The 20,839-nt window shown below is 44.3% G+C and overlaps 3 protein-coding genes across 3 annotated transcripts; 2 read left to right on the forward strand and 1 right to left on the reverse strand.

The window, feature by feature from the left end:
- The first annotated feature begins 573 nt into the window (after nt 1-573).
- On the forward strand, nt 574-1,471 carry LOC118316721 (thyrotropin subunit beta-like). Its single transcript, XM_035644831.2, has 2 exons — nt 574-735; nt 1,200-1,471. The coding sequence occupies exons 1-2, from the start codon at nt 574-576 to the stop codon at nt 1,467-1,469; spliced, it is 432 nt and encodes a 143-aa protein (XP_035500724.1). The 3' UTR covers nt 1,470-1,471.
- Nucleotides 1,472-2,897: 1,426 nt separating this feature from the next.
- Nucleotides 2,898-7,293, forward strand: slc25a55b (solute carrier family 25 member 55b). The gene is made up of 10 exons (XM_035644805.2): nt 2,898-2,916; nt 3,779-3,889; nt 4,344-4,469; nt 4,675-4,730; nt 4,976-5,066; nt 5,165-5,283; nt 5,405-5,600; nt 5,705-5,862; nt 5,979-6,054; nt 6,178-7,293. Exons 2-10 carry the CDS (start codon nt 3,867-3,869, stop codon nt 6,335-6,337), a joined length of 1,005 nt encoding a protein of 334 aa, XP_035500698.1. The 5' UTR covers nt 2,898-2,916; nt 3,779-3,866; the 3' UTR covers nt 6,338-7,293.
- Nucleotides 7,294-8,584: 1,291 nt separating this feature from the next.
- On the reverse strand, nt 8,585-20,339 carry LOC118316717 (CD9 antigen-like). The gene is made up of 8 exons (XM_035644823.2): nt 20,136-20,339; nt 14,487-14,589; nt 11,955-12,052; nt 11,802-11,876; nt 11,625-11,708; nt 11,461-11,517; nt 11,241-11,324; nt 8,585-11,111 (listed from the first exon to the last, which is right to left on the reverse strand). Exons 1-8 carry the CDS (start codon nt 20,202-20,204, stop codon nt 11,046-11,048), a joined length of 636 nt encoding a protein of 211 aa, XP_035500716.2. The 5' UTR covers nt 20,205-20,339; the 3' UTR covers nt 8,585-11,045.
- Nucleotides 20,340-20,839: the final 500 nt, after the last annotated feature.

Genomic DNA, 20,839 nt, shown 5'->3' on the forward strand with positions numbered 1-20,839 from the left:
GTGTCAGGGTCAGAGGATATGTGACCCGCTTCCCCCTCCAACTTAAACTGGTAAATGGTTGAGACCATATTTGGCAGTATGACCTGTGAAAATGAAAACTGTACATTACACACACACAGCCACACACACACACACACACACACACTAGTGTGTTTTGAGACCATTTTTAACTGTAAACATTGCAGACAGCTGACATGGGATTTGTAGAATGAGGTTTTAGACTGAAATCTACAGGGGCAGTCGGGGTGGATTAAGGTTTCCATAAAAGAGGATGGACACCCTTGACTTTTTCTCAGATATTCACACAGCAGAGAGGAACAGGGGAGAGTTTGGGAGCTGAGAAGACACAGTGAGAGGAAGGTACAATTCAAACATTTTGACTACATTTTTGAGGAGTGCATTTTGTCATCTTTTGACACCTTTCATTTCATGGACTACAGTCAACATATACTTTTGATTGGAATTCTTGCATGAATTTTAACAAATTGATACTGGTGGAAAAAAAAAAATTTAAATTAAATTTTGAGAAGCCGTCTCACTGTCTACATGTTTTTATGTGTATGCACTTTCAGCATGCCTTCGTTTGTGTTAAAATGCATGCTGCTGTGTGCGTTGACGGGTGGGACAGTGTGTGGCTGCGTGCTGAAGAATCACACCCTGTGGATTGAGAGGCAGGACTGTGCCCAGTGTGTGGCTATCAACACTACCATCTGCAGTGGCTACTGCTATACACAGGTGACTACCATCACACACACACACACACGCGCACGCGCACACAAACACAAGTGAAGGGGTATTTAGGTGCTTGCAGTGCGCAACTTCACCACTAGATGCCACTAATGGTGATGCATGGTGATGCACATTATAAGAATACCTGACGCAACACCTCTGAGGTAAGGGGGCAACTTTGTTTAAAATGTATTCATTTTAGTTCAGTATCTTGCATTTTCTCAAGCCTGGATTTTGCAACTGTGAAAATCATAGCATTGAGCTCTTGTTGCATGTAGATGTGAAAGATATAAGGAGGTGAATAAGCGCGTCTCTCACTGACATCATTATGCTGTGAAATGGATAAATAGGGTGTGCATTCCATAATGTACTCGTACTCGATTGCGGCCCCACCTCCTGTCAGACACGTTGTTCAGTTCAACCACTCCACACACTCTACCAGCCCTCTTTCCCCTCCTCTTCTTCTTCAGGACACCAATTTGAAGGGGCGGTTTGGGAGGACGTTTCTGATCCAGCGCAGCTGTGTGCCCCTCTCCCTGGTGTACCAAGCTGCCAGTTTTCCCGGCTGCCCCCAGGATGTCACCCAGCAGCTGTACTATCCCGCGGCCCGCGGCTGCGGCTGCAGGCGCTGTGACACACGCAGCCACCACTGTGTCCGCACCAGGCGAATCTCTTTAGACCAATGCCCCGTGACACTGGGCGGTTTGGAGAACCAGAATCGATCTGCTTTAGAGATCTGATAAGAAATGCACCTGTGCATCTGTCACCTGACGGACCAGCAGTGTTTCTGCTTGCTGATGTTATTGTAGTTCACATTAGCTCCTCCTGTTCTGTTTTTTTCTTTTCTTATTTGTTAGGCAAGATACTGCAATAAAACACTATTGAGCATGGATAATAGCTTTATTGAATATAAATTGCATTGCCTGTGTAAATGACAATGAATTCGTGGCATATATGAGTGCATATGTGCATTTAATTTCAATATATGTCATTTCTGCTAGCTACAAACGTTGGGAGGAGAATGCTCTGGTTCATTGTATGGATTTGTCAGGGCTTCTGAATGTTTTTTGCACATACTGTACATACTTTCATGTTGTGCTTGAATGCACATTACACACACGTGTAAATATTAAATCTTTCTCACTGAGGACACAGGTTTAACTACAATTGGTTGTGTTCCATGTATTTAGCAATAAGGATGCACTGCACCCGAGCGCTGTGACACGAATATTGGAACATTTTATCCCCTTTTATTTAACTCCCCAGTTTACACAACCATGGAGGACGAGCTGAACTCCAAGTTCAACACCAAAACATGAGTAAAAGAATGGGTATGATATGCCCAACCGTAAAAAGCAATACAGTCATCACAGAAGGACTGTCATCACAGTACAATACTTGAGTGTAAATTATTCTGATATTACATCAAATCATCAAAACAGAAAATCTTCCCATCTGACGGTGAGTCATACCAACTTCAGGCTCAATTTGTCCTGTTCACAATAAACCTAACTCCAAATTCTTATTGTGCTCTGACAGTAGATTATCATGACAGCATCAACCAATACTTTATATAAAGATATACATGTCAGCTCCCCAAAAGCAAAGCCATAACACTTTTGGTCGCCCCCTGGTGGTTGGTTGCAATATCGGTCATAAACCCCAACCCCTCCATGTTCAACCCCAAAAAGTGAAATTGCACATCGAATTCATTTTAGGTACAGTGCTTATCACCCTAAGCTATGGTCAAATGTTTCTGACAAGTTCAGTTCCAATAAGTGCAGTGATGCTGTAACAAGGGGGTGAGATGCCACGTGATTGACAGCAGTGATACAAAGAGATTTGAGAGAGTGGAGATTTGAACAACATTCAAGGAAAGCCTATATATATATTTATTTATTTATTTAATTATTTTTTTATTTTTTAATAAGTGCGTGACAAGTGGGTGACAAAAAATTATTTGGAGTATGGTGAGAAGTAACATCAGGTAAAAGTTGCATCATGTTCACCTGGATTGTTCAACCTTTTTGACAGTTCGTCGTCACTTACGAGGAAACTATTCCCATTGGCCAGACTGTCAGGTCTGAAACGCCCTGTTGCACCCCCCCCCCCCCCCCCCCCCCCGCATTCATCCATTCCGTCCTGCAGCTGCAGCAGCAGACTCAAGATCTCCAACTTCATTTCAAGGTGGGTAGTGCATGCCCTCGTGTTTTGTGAAAGCATCAAGCTTCTTAGTGGACGAGAAATTGCAGGACAGGTGTGCTCCTCTGTGCACCTTTTGTTATCAGAGCAGGCTCATCCATGCGCATTTTGTCAGGATGTATATTCATCAGGTCTTAACACCTTATACCATGACACCGATTCCTAATCAGTTTCAGCTTGTATCTAAAGGTTTTCCCACCTCTTGCCGGTATTAAATGGTAAATCTGTGCTCTTACCTGAAATGATTTAGGTTCGTCTTTTTCCCTCCAGACCACATAGAAGATCACAGAGTACAGAATCACTTATAACACAATGACCACTTGGGGCGCTATCGAGCTAAACTCAAAATCCATTTGGGAACATTTCAGAAGCAAAATATGACATGAGCATCTCAGTTTCTTCTGAAAGCAGAGCTTTATCATTGATGTGTTTTGGTTATTAATGTACATGTGCAAAATATTGTCATATCTGTTTATGAATTACTGTATTTTATACCTGACATTACGTTGCAGCCAGCCCCTAATCCTGCCATGTCACTAACCAAATGATCCGCCTGGTGAGGATTTAATAAGATAGTGGATGAATAATTAATTTGGACAGAAGCCTTATTTCTCAAATTGAACTAATTCCCAGAGACAGCTGGCAGGTGTGTCCCGGGACCAAGCTATTTGCATTGTGGGTGGATTTTGGTAAGTTGATGACTAACCTTGGCTCCAGTTCTTGGCCGGCAGTGCAGGAGGGTGGAGAGTAATGTCTAATGTATCCTTGCATCTGCTGGGATGGACTTGGGCTGGACTCGCCTCTATATATATAACCCTGTTCTCGGTTCTACTCTTGCCTTGCTCAGCGTCTCTCGGGGACTCTCAGCCTGCTCTCCCTCTGCGGCCTTCTCCTTTGTGCTGACCAACTTTTGCACACAGAAACAACGAAGAACCATGGCCCAGCAACAGCAGATTAGGTATGAACTTCACCGAAGCCCCCTGCATGATATGAATAATGTCCAAAGAGGAATGATACAGGTTTTGATTATTTTCTTCCATTCACTTTTCATAGTCAACACTTTTTAGTTTGCAATCTGATAGAGCTAAGATGGCAAACCATAGAAGGCTTTGGAACTGTAATGCCTCAGAGACACTGGTTTATGTTGTTCGATTTACTGTTCTAAGTTTTTTTGATAATAAGATTCCCAGAGTCACTCTGTACCCAGTTTTGCTGCAATGCTAATGCCTCACATACTGAAGGGAACAAACACGAGAACACAAGTACCTCCCTCATGCAGATCATGCCGTCAGTCTTGTGCTTTAGGTGACAAATCCTCGCTTCAGTTCAGTTTCAGCTCGGTATGTTAAAGTAAAATGTGAGAATGTGAGTGATTGTTGTGTGCACGTCTGTTTTGACTTGTCCACAAACAGCCTCCCAGCTAAACTGATCAATGGAGGGATTGCAGGCATGGTAGGAGTCACCTGCGTGTTTCCAATTGACCTGGCCAAGACCCGCTTGCAGAACCAGCGCAGCGGGCAGCAACTTTACAAGAACATGTAAGACCCACATTCGGCGAAAGAATGGTCGCCGACATTTGTGCTGTCCTAGTTATCATAGTTATCCACAAATTATCTTGTTGTTAGACCGTCATGATTTTCAGTATTTTTTTTTTTTAACATTCTATTATTGCAAATCATAAATTGGGTTTAATGTGACAACCTTCTCTGCAGAGCTAATCTATTTCCCTTTTTTTCCCTTCAGGATGGATTGCCTAATAAAGACAGTTAAATCTGAAGGCTACTTTGGCATGTACAGAGGTAAGACATGTCAGATCATCCATTTCTCTTTTAAATATGGGATTGTGAAGCAATCACCTTAGGTAATAACAATTTACTGTTACTGTCACTACGGTTTAGATTATTTAAATTGGCAAGGTGAATTGCTTGATAGACAACCTCTGTGATCCAGTAAATTATTTGATTCTTCTATTTCTACTAAGAAAAATGTCCTGTGGTTCAGTGAGAGTGGCCTCATTTGTTATTTTAACTGCTTGTAACTGTAGGTGCTGCAGTGAATCTCACTCTGGTGACCCCAGAAAAGGCGATCAAACTAGCTGCCAATGACTTCTTCCGCCACCAGTTGAGCAAAGATGGGTGAGTCGTTGCACCGAAAAAGACAATTCTCTTCTATTGCAATCCTGTCATTCTTGGGTTTTTAACTTTCATCCTAAACCTGGTGTTTTCGTCGTCAGGGGCAAGTTGACGGTGCTCAAAGAGATGTTGGCCGGATGCTGTGCAGGAATGTGCCAGGTCACTGTCACCACACCCATGGAGATGCTCAAGATCCAGATGCAAGATGCTGGCAGGCTGGGTAATTACAAGAAACGCAGCAGAATAGTTTACTAGCATCAAACAATGTTGTGGCAGGTTACTTTTTTTTTTACACTTTTGTGAAAACCATGTTTCCTTTGTGTCCTGTGTTGTCCTGCTAGCGGCCCAGCAGAGGGTGATGCCTAGTGTGGTTACAGCTCTGAAGATGGGGGGGACCAGTGCTGTGCTTAGTCGTTCTTACAACACCAGCCCTGCAACTCAAGTTCGCCAAGTGTCCGCCACACAGATCACCCGAGAGCTGCTGAGGACCAAAGGTGTCACAGGACTGTACCGGGGGCTCGGGGCCACACTGATGAGGTGAAATGGGATTCGATCCTTGATCTTTCTGAGCTGGTTTTCCATCTTTGGTTTTGCCTTTTTTCCTTAATGTGAGGAACTGTGCTCGTCCGTTGCCTCTCCAGGGACATCCCATTCTCCGTTGTGTACTTCCCTCTTTTCGCACATCTGCACCAGCTCGGCCAGCATTCACGCGAAGACCCGTCCGTGCCATTCTACTGGTCCTTCTTGTCTGGCTGTGGTGCTGGATGCATCGCTGCAGTCGCTGTCAGCCCTTGTGACGGTCAGTGATGCTCTATACGCACACAACTGAAGAATGTTGTGACGAGTGGGAAGCAGTTGTTTTCACAGATTTCATGACTTCATAACTAAAATAAGTTTTGTCTACGTCTTGTGCAGTGGTCAAGACAAGGCTACAATCACTCAAAAAGGGAGCTAATGAGGAAACCTACAATGGAGTGGTGGACTGTATCAGGTAATCATATCTCTATCATTGGATGTGACTGGGATGGATCCCAGTATCCTCCAGCAGTGTGCCTTTCCCCCACCAGGGTTGACAGTCTCATGCTAACCCTACGCTCTCTCTCCTCCATTGCAGAAAGATCCTGACAAAGGAGGGGCCCGGAGCATTCCTCAAGGGGGCCAGTTGCCGGGCCCTGGTCATTGCTCCGCTCTTTGGCATTGCCCAGGTTATGTACTTTGTCGGAGTTGGAGAGTTCCTGCTGGGGTACACCCCCTACAACCTTTACTCTGCATAAACAAGCTGTTGCTCAGTTCTTTCTGCCGCTTCATTAAATTACAGGCAGCTTATGGACCCAGTCCTCTCTAACTGTGTACCTCTTTTTTGTTGGAGGTTTTCAGAGTAAAAAAAGCGAAAGGGACCAGAGAGATGCCATTTTATTACAAAATGGTTTCAAATCATGCCTTTGGCGTGGCTATGTCTTACCTAAGAGACAGACATTGAAGCGTACCTGGCCACCTTAATGCTTTCCTCCCTGAGGGACTTGACAGTCCAACATTGATCACCAGTTCAACCACAACAGACTTGACTCTGCTGCCCGACGAGTTCCCGTTTCCCTTATAGTTGCACCCTACCTCCAAATATACCCCATGTCACTTACCCTTCCCAGTAACTCAAACCTGCATATCCTTCCAACTGCCCCAATCGTGGTTCTCACTAGGTAACTTGTGAGCTTTAACTCTGCAGCCGAGGCCTTCTGCAGTGGACTTGGAGAAGCTTTTTGCGGTGAAGGCAGATCGATGGTGGTTAAACTAGAGTGGTGATGGACACGACTTAACTGGTGGCATCAGCAGTGCTTTTGGGACCAAGTTGTCAGGAAACGGAACCACACGACCGACACTTAGTCACTTTCTCTTAATTGACTGTGGTTGTCTGAGACTGGTCAGGTTTTTCTTGTCAGTTAGCGTAAGAGGAGCTCACACACGTGTGTTATGTTAAGCCGAACAGAGTTGGGCTGTGCTCTTTCTTCAGGAACATGTCCTGGGTCAAACTACTTAACAATTTTACCAATGTAAATACATGTCCTTTATCATTTTTTTCAGTTTTTTAAAACTGCAAATTCAAATTAAGGGCAGTTTTAACATTGAAGTGTTATCAAACCAGTTGAGAAGATGATTATTTATTTTTCATACATTTCAGACTATCTCCTGTAAATACAGATTTCCAAGTGCTGAATAAATATGTATAAATGCAGGTTTTTTTGTCTTATTTGTGGAGTGTTTTTCGCCTGCCTTTTACAGTCTACAATCACAAACATGGAGATCATTCGTTCATGTATTCTCAGGCAGCGCTGTTGGGAAACAAGCAGCAGGTTGACTGCTTACGCCTTTCTGATGCAAGTTTGAAGGGCGTTGCGCTGCTCCTCTACACATGCATTGCCAAGCACGTACATGTCTGTGGCAGTGAAAATGCTCATGCTGCAGTGTTGGGGGAAACTCTACACTGTTCAGTCCCCGAGCCACTGTCGGCGTCACACACACGCATAGCTGTCTCTTCAACTGAATATGCAGCTGTCCTTAAAGCTCAAGTGCAGAAAGGTGAAACTCTGTCAGGAGACTCATCCGACCAAACAGGGAAACCTTCCAAACTGCAGGGGATATCAAATGCATTCGGCTGGGAAGGATTTTAAAAGAAATCGCTTCGAAGTCTAATAAGTTATCTTTTCGAATGTTTCCAAACAAAATCTTATATCAGATGATATGAGATGTTTAATTTTTATTCTTCACAAGCTGCACTAATAACATAATCTGCTTACATATGAATTATTCCCACCACTACAGCACCCTATTATCTCTTTCTGTAAACTTATGTACGAGAGCCAGATTTCATACTGGCCCTCCTGGGAGTTTCCTTCCCTCTAAATTTATACCTATACAATACACTGCTAAATTTAGAAATCAAAACAATATTTGTTTTAGTTTTTTTTTACAAGGCACAGCATATTTTGTGATAACTCAACATTTTCAAGATCAGATCAAAGTACCAGCTTGTGTAAATTCCATGTTACTAGGTGTGGAGGTTGTATTTCAGGAAGTGGACTATGTCTTCAAAAACAATGTAGCATGCAGAGAGGTGACTGAGGCAGCGTGTGTGATGGTGGGCTGACTGTGACGCTGAGATGAAGATATTAAATATAGAATAATCCTATATAAACTCATCTGAAATGTAACTGCAAAAATACTAAAACCAAAAGCCAATTCCACCTTTGAACCTTTTCCAAAAAGCGGCTTTACTGGGTTATTTGGACGACTCTTTGGAGCACTGAATAAGGTTCTGTGTTTTAGTAGTCATCCAGATAACACCATGCTAAACCTGCTGCCTGGCACAGGCCTCAGGAAGAACACATCTGACACACCGCCACATCATTTCAGTGAAGGACCGATGTGTCCTTTGTGTGTCCGTTTACCGCCAATGTTTTATTCATAACTATCAACTGAATATTTCGGAACCTAGAGGAAAATTGACACATGCAGGTAACACTCAGTAAAACTTTAAAAGCTTTATTAAACTTCAATCAACTATCTTCCTGAGAAGCCTGGAATGGTATTAAAATAAATTAACACACAACCAACTATGAAAGGCTTGAGTGAGTACACCGTTGTTTTTTTTTGTTTTGTTTTTTTGATGCACCTACATTACCTCTCCAGATATATGTAGCTCAGGAACACAGCGGCACCATTGTGGATTAAGTAGCACTAAACTGTTCCCAGGACATCCTGTTCAAACTCCAAGTGACAGTCTAGCGAGTGAACAGTGGAATCTCAACAGCCTGAAGTGGAAAGTAAGCTTTTGTTGTCTCTCATAAAAAAAGTGAAAGTAATATTCACAAGTGCTTGTGTCCCACATGGTTGGATCGTCTGGACTTCACCATTGTTGCGAGTCCTCAGAATAGATTTGACCAGTACCAAGAGGCTTTTGAAATAGCTGGGAGAGAAACTGTTGCTTGCGCCACTTCAGCTCCCTTGGCCCAAGAAGAAACAGTCGAGGGTGACACTTTAACAATGGAAAGTGGAGCCATGTGTGCTACTCGTCCAATGTGTACGACGATTAATTGCAGTCCGACTCTGCGAAACATATGTACACTTTTTTCCTACGTTCAGACGGCTTATTGTTTAAAAAAAAAAAAAAGGTGGTTATCAAAGGAAGGCACGTTAAGAAACAGCTCTGGCCGTGTGGATCTGTTTCGACTACACTGTCATTACTACAACACTGTACAACTACCGCAAGCCTCTGTCTACACACAGCATGTTAAATAGTAACAGTTACATCAGCCACAAACAATGTACAACTACAAAAAACAAACAAAAAAAACTCAAACATATTTACAAACCAGAGTCCTGACACTTGGATTGAACCCTTCAAATTCAAAAACAGTGGCCCGATTTAACCTGGATAGAAGAATACAGGAATGTTTTTTTCATTTGTTGTGGGTGGTGTACTTGTAAGGCACACGGGGGGGGGGGGGGAGTGACTTATTCTCAGATGACTGACTATTATATGTTTGGCATGAGAACATGATCCGGTGCCTTCTCGACATATCGTCAACAGAGAGTGAGTGGGTGAGCTCTTACATAAGAGAGCATTGTTGTCATTAAGTGTAGGAAGTGCTTACTTATGTCACCAGGTCGCGTCGTCAAACAGACGGGGATCTTTTTGCTTTGGGGTGAAGAAAGAATGAGTTTTTTCCTTTAAAATTACATTTGAGTGACGTGACCAGTGTGTCTGCAAGTTTTTAACTCCCTCGCTTAAAATCATGTACACTTCACATTGTAGATGATTTTACGTACAGTTCCTTTACCTCTATTACTGCATTTCTACTATCTGACTCTTGAAAATGACTAGAGTTGTGTAAACCACCATACTGAGAATGTACCAGTTTTGTTTGTCAGCATGTGAAGTGTGCATGATTTCTTCAATGTCATTTAAAGGAATAGTATTTTGGGAAAGAGCCCACGCTTTCTTGCCAAGAGCCAGAGGGGGGAAAAAAATCAATACTTCTGGCTGGTATTTATAAGGCAACAGCCATCAGCTTTTTAGCTTTGAATGATAATAATTTTTAAAAAGCGGACACAGGGGGAAACAGCTACTTCGGCTGTGTCCAAAGGTAACAAAACCTGAGACAGGCTACTTATTTCCACCTGTTTCCATTCATTGTGCTCTGCCAAGCTCACCAGTTGCTGACTGTAGCTTCATATTTACCAGACAGACATGAATGTGCTATCAATCTTCTAATATCTAATCTTCTACGCAAGAAAGCGAATGAGAGTATTCCCCAAAATAGTGAACTATTCCTTTAAGACTTTCAACATAATGAGCAACCTGTGTTGACCTGTCTTGACACTCCACTCTGATTCGACCAATCAGGACTCCCTACGCGAGGCCAGACAACCTTTTTTAAGGATGCGGTCTCACGTAACACAACATTGCTGTGTTTCTGTGTGTGTGTGTGTGCGTGCGTGCATGTTTCTGTGTGTGTGTGTGTGTGTGTGTGTGTGTCTTGATTTGTGTGTGCACACAGATAAGCAAACTCAGCTGCTTTCACCTCAGATTGCTCTCTCGGGGCTTACGTTTCCCACAGCCACGGGGTCAGTGTCAAGGCTGTGTGAAAAGGCATTGACACTTTAGCGACAGTATGTGGGTTAAAATTTGTAGTGGCAGCCAAATGGCCACGGGGGAAAAAAACAATCTGACACACTGTCAGGGCAACGTCGAAAAAAAACGTGCTGCACCCACAGCATGTGTCTTATCAGACAGTTGGGAAAGGTAGAGTCAGTTACTTAGCTTGTGACAGCAAATAAATAAAGAATATTTCAGAGAAAATAAAGACGGAATGGAACTTTTAGAGCATGGTCAATTTCCTGGGTCCCCGCGTGGATGATGGACAGGGCTTGACATTTGATCTGAAGACTGTGCAGTCTCTCGGGTGTGGAGGTCAAGGGTCCAGCTTATATGACCTCCCTGCTGTTGCGAATGGCACAACAAAGAACCATACTGAAGATCATCCCAATGATCTGTTGAGAGGGAAGTATATATATATATATATATATATATATATATATATATTTTTAGGTCAAATCATCCTCAATCACAATCTGTGTGTATCTGTGTGTGTTTTCAACTCTTGTCAGATCCCGACTCACCATGACTCCAGCGATGCCGATGCCCACGTACCCGATGATGTAGAGTTTACTGTTGAAGAAATCCTTGATGCCTGTCTCACAGTCCTGCAGAGCGAAGATAAGAGATGTTTAGTTCAAGTGAACCAGGATGTTTAGCATGGCACCATGACACATTCCATTCAACAACAAAGGGGCAGAGTTTCATTTGCATCCTGCGTCTGGAGCTGGTGACAGATCTCACCTTGGTTTCTGGTTGAGAATCTGGGCAGGGGTTTGCTGAGGTTCCACAACAGTTCAGCTGAAAAGTACATAAGATGAAGCAAATTATAAGTACATGCAAAATTCCTCTCAGTAATGCACTATTTCTGCCAAAGATGAACCAAAATCTATTCTTTTTTTACTTACTACTTTCTGGTATGAGACGATCAAAGTGCTGTTATTGTTTTCATTGTAAGTCGTGGAGTAGAAGTTCTGAACGTCTTCAATTATCTGTGTCAGAGAGGAACAGTGAGTTTACACACACAAAAAACAACATTATACTATTCTTTATGATTATTTCAAGCTGTGAAACAATACACGTACCTTGTCTTTGTTTAGGAATCCAAACACCCCTGCTGCCACCTCAGCGCCAAAGATGATCAACAAACAGGCAAAGAACTGAAAACAAAAAGGACTTGTAAATAGGTGCATTTCAGTTCGGCTTTGGCCCATATGTTTCTGTGCACATGTACTCACTGAACCCAGCAGGCACTGAGATTCGCGCACGGCTCCACAGCAGCCGAAGAAGCCAACCAGCATCACCAGGCTGCCGGCACCAATCAGTATATACACACCTGCGGGGACAGGGGAAAAAAGAACCGTTTTCATTTACATGGAGTGATGCTTGAAGCATCACAATGTCATGACATAATTTAGATATGTAATATTAATGATACATTGTATTCATATAGCACTTTTCAAGCTTGAGCACAAAGTGCTTTCCAAGTGAAAAAGAGAATATTATAGATTAATATCGTTATAAATAAAAAAGGAATGATAAATTTGTATTATAAATTTAAAAAAACAAAATAAGCGTGGTGTCAATTTTTCATATAATAATGCATTTAACATAGATTCTGTTCAAATTGTGTTTATTGTATGTGGGAAACACCGTTTATTTGTTCATTCCCTCGAGGAAATTAAGATTTCCACCACAATAAGAATATGATAAAATGTTCCTACAAGGAAGATATGCTCAGTAAGAGATGTGAAATTTTAATAGAATAATCGTATCAGCCTCAAAATGTGCATTCTCTTTGGTTCTATGGGTTGATTCACCACTGCACCTCTGATAGTTCATCCAGCAATTTCGATTCACATAGTCACCAGCAGGGGGCAGCACAGGGCCAGGAATGTAAATTGAACCGTCACTATTTACAGTATATTACCAGGCAGAGCTCAGACAGTGGCATTAACATTTCAGACTGTACTATTTCTGTGGCCGGCGGCACAAATGGCAGCAAAGTGATTGGCGTCTGTGGAGATTCTCATTCATCCAGGTCATAGTTATCCAGAGGGTTTTGAATCAGGAGCAACTGGACTTGGCGCTTTGCCAAATCCTTTTTTTTTTTTAGAGTTGTGCTTTTTAAGAGATTCCTTTTTAGAAAGTGTTGTTGGCATGAGCCTGTTTGATGGGGGATGCTTCATGTCCCATAGATACCCTTATCTCCAGTGAACCCTCCCGTGGGTAGGCCTGCAGGGAGGAACTCGACATCAGATTGGTTGCACGAGTGTGCATATACAGGTGGGTTCTGCTGCTAGGCGACGGCTCGGTGGATGACGGGGCGCAGCAGGACACACCCGCCCCCCAGGTGACGTGGGCTCAGGTGGGAATGAGTTAGGAAGGTGGTTCGTGGGATCCCAGGGTGTCATCAATAAGACTTGATGTGATACAATAATTGAGTCACTTCTTTTGATGGTGTTTCTACTTTTGAAGAAGACTCCGTTGGTTTTCTCTCGAGATAGCTCTCAGCCTGAAGTTGTTCTCGTTCTCTTCTTGTACATTATTTCAAATTAAAGAGGGGTTTTGTCTGTGCCCGATGCCATGGGAACGAGGCACAGCAACTGTTGAGCGTGCTCTCAGCTGTCAAAGCCATGTGTAGCTCAGAGGACCTGACAGAAGCCACTCGTCCTCAGTCAAACCACACACACACACACACACACACACACACACACACACACACACACACACACACAATAGGAATCCATCCATCCATCCACATTGGGCAGCTGAAAAACTCTCTCGTCTTTTTGCCCATTCATTTCATTTATACGCCCCGTCTTGTTTTTAAATAACAAACTTCGCCATAGACTTCCATCTGTTTTTAACGATTGTCCTCTTCCGTCTCTTTAACTGTCCCCTCTGTCTCTCATTTTCCATCTGGGCAGGGTGACTGATTGAAAGGTGGTTAGAAGCACATCTGGTTTCCCTTCTGTGTTTATGCTTCATGTAAAGCAGTAATTTCCTGTTATTCACACTCATCTTTCTAATAATAGAAAAAAGGCGTGGGCATTAAAAAAATTCTTACATTTATTTGTTTAAGGGAAATCTTGATGTGGGGAAAACACCTCAAACTAAGACAATCATACACACAAAGTACATTCACATACGTGTATAAAAAGGAAGAGAAGCGTGTGTGGGCTTTCATATGTGGTAATTGTGTGTATTTGTGTGTGCATGCGAGGAGGAACGCCTGTGGTAGGAATATTCCCTCTGACACAGAGACGAATATTAATAATTGTCAAACGAATTGAGTGTGATGAAAACATGGCAATAAAAACAATGTAAAGCTCTTCCCCAAGTCAGAGAATGACAGAGACGAGAGTAACATGACACTGACTATAGTTTCTTGTTTCAATGTTTATAGATAACTGCCACATTATCATCAATCCAACGCAAATAAGGAGCAGGGGCCTTGAATTTCCATTTTCCATTGATTTCCATTCAGTTCAGTCAACATAAAAAGTCTAATTGCTGACACTTCATAGTGAACCAGCTTAACTTTCCTTGGCCCCTTCCGAGCGGTTTCCTAGCAGCAAACACTTGAAACAAAAACCAGAGCCATGCTCTACAAGAAAAACAACCCAACGTGGCGACAAGTAGAGAGAGAGAGAGAAAGACCAGACTTCCTCAGATTATCAACCGAACCTTTGGTGAATTATTCTACACATGCAGTGAGTCCGTGGCCTCTTGTTGGTCGACCAGCAGAGTTGTGTCATGCTACTCACCGATGAAGAAGGTGTCTGGAGCCTTTTCGCCATTGAGCAGAGAGACAGTTTCTGGGTCGAAGCGCAGCCACAGTCCCACGGCCAGCACAAAGGATCCCATCAACTGAAGGGACATAGGACAGATGGACATGAGTTCATTTTACAGCTTCACCATGAACTTTGACATAAATAAATAAGAATAAGAAAACACAAATACAACCAACTATTGAACTTAAGAACTTCAGGGAGATGTTCCTTTCAGCAAGTGTCAACATGAAAGCACGTCTTTTCTACTTTGTTTATCCTGTAAGATAAAAGTTTATGAATGTCTATGAATGTCGGCAACAAATGATGAAATGCTCCTTTCAACAGTGGGAAGTGCATGTTTTTGAGGCCTTTAGAGGCATCTCTGTGTTGCTCTGTCCAAATGTTCCCGCGTAACTACAACAAACGGTCTGTGGAGTTTCCATCCCAGACCTTCAACCTCGACAGATTAAGTGACAGTTAAGCTAAAAGAAACAAAGTCATATTTTGCTTGAAAACAATAGGTCTGACAGCGTGTCTACACCGTGGGTGGATCATTTAAGTGCCCGAGAGCAATAGTTCCCAGCCGAACTTATGCAACTTGTGTGACTTAGTCAGTTCTGGCTTCTCGGAGGGGAGAAAATGACCCGCTTGGCTGTGGGCAGCACTGTGGCACCTTGGGCTCAAACAGCCTCTCCTGTTTGTTTGGAAATGTGCTTCAATGTTGCTCATATTTTCCCTCATCTGCACCACCATCACCGTGCATCGGACAAAATCATACTCCCTGCAATGCTCGTGCTTTTTCAAAGCGGTGTGACCGAAGGAAAAAAAACTAAACATTATCTTCTCAGACAACCTTGAAGTAAAGGCTAAGATGCTCCCGGGGACAGAGAGTGTGGTGGCTCCTCCGCTGACAGATCGATACTGAGAGGTTTTAATGATCACTCAGCCCACGCACCCCCCCCCCTCGAGGATAATCCGGTCTGAAAACCCCCTTGAGCTGAGCTTCACAACAGATCGTGTCTATTGGTGCGTATGATGGCAGACTGAGGATTCTGTGTGATGTGCGGTGATGTACGGGACAGTGGAGCTCTTGGGGGGGGGGGGTTCTCAGGATCAGCAGGCCCAAAACGATAAAGTACGGGCGAAGCGAAGGCTACGGATCTGTAGACTTACTGATCCGTGGTGGATTAGTCCGGGTTGCGTCTCTGGATCTATTTAACACGGGAACGCACAGTGCGACGGTGTTGGTGGAGGTGTGAGGTGAGGACTGCTACCAGCCGGCTCATCCCGAGCTACTGTAGATTGTTGTCGGGGCCGCACAAAGGAGCAGGTGGCAGTTTCACAGTCGAAAAGAGCTTAGAGCTCAGCCAAACCTCATTACTGTTATGGCTAAATTTAAAAGCCTTTTCAAAACCAGATGCATAGATGCACCTCACTTTAAACATGGGGGGGGGGGGCCCAGCATCCGTGGCTGACACACTAAATGGATTCAAGGCACTCCCAAGCCGATCCCAGAGGTCCCATTAACCCCGTCACTGGTTGTAACCCCCCCCCCGCTTTACCCCCCACCACTTGTCTGCCATCATTACCCAGGCTGACACCAGACACACCCCTCCCTCCTCCCTGCTTCTCTACCTCCCAAATCTACACCCCCGCCCTCCCCCTCTGACTTATCTCCATGTAAACCCCCCTCTCTTCGATACCACCTCACCTCCCTCCCTCCCTCCCGCCCTCACCCAAAGGACAAAGAGCCACTGTCTCCTTGTGACTATGTGCTTCGGCACACAATAGGAGGGTGAAAGACAGACACAATGAAAGAGAGTATGAAAGGAGGGAAGGGACAGAGGAAAGGAGAGAATAAGTTGTTTGGCCGACCCCTCATCGTCTTACTTTGCCTGTGGCAACACGGCACAGGAGCATGTTGTCCAGAGAGAAAGATAAAACTCAGGTGTTGTTTAGTCTACACGTCCTCTCCTTCTGCTCTTCCACTTCTGAAGATAGTTTAAATGTATTGATATTCCTTGATGGGGATAGAAATCTCTGTGCCCATAAGCTTTATTGAGGTTCTTTTATAGTGTAAGGCCTCCTTTTTTTTTTTTTAACAGAGCAGTTAAACAGTCTTTTGTGAGGGGATTTTTCCATGAGAACAGGGGTTGAGTTGACACACGGCTGTGGTCTCGGTCAGAGACAGTCTGTGGCACGATCCACTTTCTGGGTTAGAACTTATTTTCAGGGGGGAAAGAAAGAAAAAATGAAGAAGAGAGTCTAAGTGTAAATTAAAGCGAACGCGGTATATGAAACTAAAACAGTTGTCAACAACATCTTTAAACCCGGCACTAAGTGGCGAGTGGTTTGACAAAGTCAGGTTGACAAATATAGCCTTTTCTGTCTGGCGTGTGTTTGCGAAAAACAGATGTGAGCGCACATTAAAAAAAAGTGATGGGCAGAAGGAAAGTGCAAGTAGGAGTAAGATAATTATGGGTGGAGTAGATCTCATTGTAAGTCTTCCACAGGGCAAAGTGTGGCGAGCACAGTGGCCCACAGCAAACCTCCACAACACAGACAAATGTGTTCGTTTGGCGGAATATTGGAAAAACATGTCATAGTCATATCTGGGGTTCAAAGTCAGTATAAGGAATCTTCAAAATGTCCTTTAAAATTCCAACAACTAAAAAAAAAAAGACAATATATACAAACACTTTAACGGAGCTAACATTGGGCGAGAGGCGGGGTTCACCCTGGACAGGTCGCCAGCCTATCGCAGGGCCACATACAGAGACGGACAACCATTCACTCTCACATTCACACAAGTAAACTGCTGCCAATTAAGCGCTGTTACACTACATACTGTCTATGTACTGCATATCATTTATAAAACACTGTGGGGACCTTACCCACGCGTTTGATAAGTCATCCACCACGAAAAACAGGCACAGTGCGGTCGTCGGCAGGTTCATCTTCTGCTTCACCTGTGTGAACTGTCAGTAGCTATAACATCTAAACACAAGCTCATGCCCACTGTGTTGCTGTTGCTTCTGCATTATTAAATGTAAAAAAAAAAAAAATCGCAATTAAAAGTTTTAGTTTGGCACATTAATTGATGGACTTTGTCGTGTTTATTATAATTCATATAAAGGATCAACAGATCTGCCTCTACATGTACACTCTCCTTTTGTGGAACAAGTAGTGCTCACTATTTGGTAATTCACTTGAAGTTCAAATAGATATATTATAATAGTTACTGAGTATGTTTTACACATACAACGCGGCTCTTTTCCACACAGGGTCAACTGAGATGAAGCCCCTCCGAGTCCACTGCCACGGACGTGGAGCTGTGTGGTTGTTGACTGAAACTTTGGCTCCTTGAGGTGAAGATTTCTTTGCAGGCAGACCTTGTTTTCAGTTAAACAAAGTGCGTCCTGTTAACCAACCAAATGAATCATTAAGCCAACAGGATTCAGAGCACTCGCAACCTGTGTCATATCAGTTGTCAGGAGGGAGAACGGTGGGGGGAGGGGGATATCTGTGGGAAAGACACTTCTTCGCTGCACCTTTTCACCCACACGCTGCTATTTAAGCAATGTTTGCCCCTCGCTACCCCTTCAGACTTTGCCTCTGACCAAATTTGGTGAACTATAGCTCACAAACAGATGCCAGGCACGCCGGCATTGATGTCAGCCGTTGAATCAGTGTAGCATATACAAAAGCCGGGGCCTGTGTTACATTAACGGCGGTTTAGTCGCTGGAGCCCCCGCAAGAATCTCTCGCCACATCACGACGCCGTGACGTGGAGCGAGGGAGGTTTCTAAACAAAGAGCCGCTCTGCGCGTTATTGATCGATAATCGTGTTTTTGTGTGAGCGGGTCAAACGAGGGCAGCTAAGTGCACGGCGCCCTCCGTCACCCCATCATTCCGTGTTTGTGTGTCAGTATGCCTCACAGCTTCCATCATCCTGTCCAAAAGGAGGCACCAGCAGCCTGTCTCTGATCTACGGTGGGATTTGAAGGGGAAACATATCTGCCCCTCCTCCAACCCGCTTTCATCACACACACACACACACACACACTGCTCATTATCCCTCACTCACATCAACAGAGGAGGCTGAAGCCCGGGGGGGGGGGGGGGGGGGGGGGGGGGGGGGGGGGGGGATTGGGGTGCTGTGATTCTGAGCAGAGGACGATCACTCTCCGGGGTTTCATTGAATAGAATACAGGGGATGTGCAGAACTCCTACATAGAGGCACCAAAATATGGAGGAGCATTGTTTAACAGACAGTGCACAATCCACAGAACATCCTGCTATCCTCACACTGATCTAGTTTCTATCTCTATCTGGGTCAAGTTCATGCCAAATGTCCCTCTTTTTGCCATGTGATTGCGCGCACACACACGCACACGCACATGAATATCCCTCTCAATCTCCCTGTGACCCTTTTCTTTTTTTCCTACCACAGTTGTTATCCTCCCTTCATTCTTTTTTTTTTCCGTCTCTCTCACTTTGCATCCTTCCCAGGCTGTCATCCTTCTCTCGTCTTCATCTGCCCGCCTCGGCACATGTCCACGCACCCGGATGGATCAAAAGGCGATTTTTAGGGGGCGATGCAGGGGGTTGATGTGAAGTGGAGACGTGAACATCTCAGTGGTGTGGCCGACCTCTTGGGCCACTGTGTTTAGGTCTCTGTTATAGGCTCTGCTGCCGCTTAGCAGGAGCAGCAGACAGAAGTTATGCTATTGTCCCTCTGTCACAATGGATCCATTCACAATGCACTCAGAGCCTGATCCACTCCACAGATGCTTGTTGGAAAATCTCTCTCTCTCTCTCTCTCTCTGTCACACGCACGCACACACACACACACACACACACACACACACACACACTCTCTCTCTCTCTCTCTCTCTCTTGCTCTCACACAAACACACACACAAAGAAAGAAACTTCCCCTTGGAGGAGGGTGAACAAACATAAGTCAGTGTGTGCACACAAAAACACCATCCATGCGGAGACGAACTTCTTGGCGGAGACCAACACACACACACACACACACACACACACACACACACACCTTTCACATCCACCTGACAGTGTGCTTTAAGTAAAGTGACTCTCTTGAGTCTCCCACGTGCGGTTTAAAAGAGGGGAAAGAAACTCTTGAAGAGCAGTTTGCCTCAGGGTGGTTGTGAGTTTCTTTTTATCAATCAGTTCTGAACTATTTGTTAATGAAGCAGGGAGCCAACTGCCGAGTTTGTTTTCCATGCTGTTACCCAGTCTTTTTCCCTCCCCCTGTCTTTTCATTCAGTCTTCCTTTCAAAAACACGCTTCCCCGGGAAAGAGGGGGAGTTTTTTTTCTTCTTTTCCCTCTGTGGAAAATCTGATTTGTGCCCGGCGAGCCCAAACTAAAAAAAACCCGATGGCTGCCTGTCACCCTTTCAGTGCCACAAAGTCCGACAGGAGTATGAAAGCTCCAGAAAAAGAAAAAAGAAACTGTTAACAAATCGACGTCTTTACTGAAACAGCACGTGGGAGTGAGAGTCAGCTGCACAGGGAGAAGTCCGCTCCGCGCCGCGCCGCACTGGCTCCGCGCTCGTTTACGCACAGCTCGCGTCCCAGCGGCACTGCAGCCGCGGAGCAGGCACTCGCACTTACCCAGAATATGAAGTTGAAGACGAACAAAAGGTACTTCACACATTTCATTCCTCCTTCCACCTTCCCCATGTCGGCCCGATGTTGCAGCGTCTTTGCCTTTATCCTCGCAAAATGCCCCGATGGTTGTTTTGGCTCCGCACAGTGGGACAATAACAGTCACAGCGCTTGTGCATCAAGAATCAGTATCACGCGGCAGCCTACCTCTCTCTCTCTCTCTCTCTCTCTCTCTCTCTCTCACACACACACACACACAAACACACACACACACACACACACACGTACGCACGCGCGCGCGCGCTCACAAACACCACAGGATCCGCTTAGACTCTTTCCAGACCGCCCCTTTCAATAGTGCAGAGGGGGCACCAAGGGGGGACCGAGACTGCACGATGAGAAGTTGACAATTGGACAGTGAGTGTCCTTCTCCCTGTGACGAAAAGTCTTGACTTACATAGATTCATATTTACTATATGATCAGTATGCCCAATATTCAATATCACCAATTTCTCATGTGGGCTACAGTTAAATCCTTCACGTGGTTCCAATATTCTTGAAATTTGCACACAGCCTTCTAAATGATGAGATTTGTGTCATTTTTTATCTATGTTATAATTTCCATAAAGACATGAAGTCAGATGATTTGATTACAATATATGGCTGGCTGTTTCTCTCATGGTTATTATAAGATCACTGTATTGGGCTAA

This window comes from Scophthalmus maximus, chromosome 3, assembly GCF_022379125.1.
Source record: "Scophthalmus maximus strain ysfricsl-2021 chromosome 3, ASM2237912v1, whole genome shotgun sequence".
In the NCBI taxonomy this organism is placed as follows: domain Eukaryota; kingdom Metazoa; phylum Chordata; class Actinopteri; order Pleuronectiformes; family Scophthalmidae; genus Scophthalmus; species Scophthalmus maximus.

Excerpts from the sequence above, each read along its gene's own strand:
- LOC118316717 (XM_035644823.2), bottom strand. The coding sequence starts at position 20,204 with ATGGGGAAGGTGGAAGGAGGAATGAAATGTGTGAAGTACCTTTTGTTC. Across the intron at positions 11,877-11,954 it reads CTCAGTGCCTGCTGGGTTCA|TTCTTTGCCTGTTTGTTGAT; the intron begins GTGAGTACATGT and ends TTTTGTTTTCAG. Across the intron at positions 11,518-11,624 it reads TCGTCTCATACCAGAAAGTA|CTGAACTGTTGTGGAACCTC; the intron begins GTAAGTAAAAAA and ends TGTACTTTTCAG.
- LOC118316721 (XM_035644831.2), top strand. The coding sequence starts at position 574 with ATGCCTTCGTTTGTGTTAAAATGCATGCTGCTGTGTGCGTTGACGGGT. Across the intron at positions 736-1,199 it reads GTGGCTACTGCTATACACAG|GACACCAATTTGAAGGGGCG; the intron begins GTGACTACCATC and ends CTTCTTCTTCAG.
- slc25a55b (XM_035644805.2), top strand. The coding sequence starts at position 3,867 with ATGGCCCAGCAACAGCAGATTAG. Across the intron at positions 5,067-5,164 it reads CACCAGTTGAGCAAAGATGG|GGGCAAGTTGACGGTGCTCA; the intron begins GTGAGTCGTTGC and ends TTTCGTCGTCAG. Across the intron at positions 6,055-6,177 it reads GGAGTGGTGGACTGTATCAG|AAAGATCCTGACAAAGGAGG; the intron begins GTAATCATATCT and ends CCTCCATTGCAG.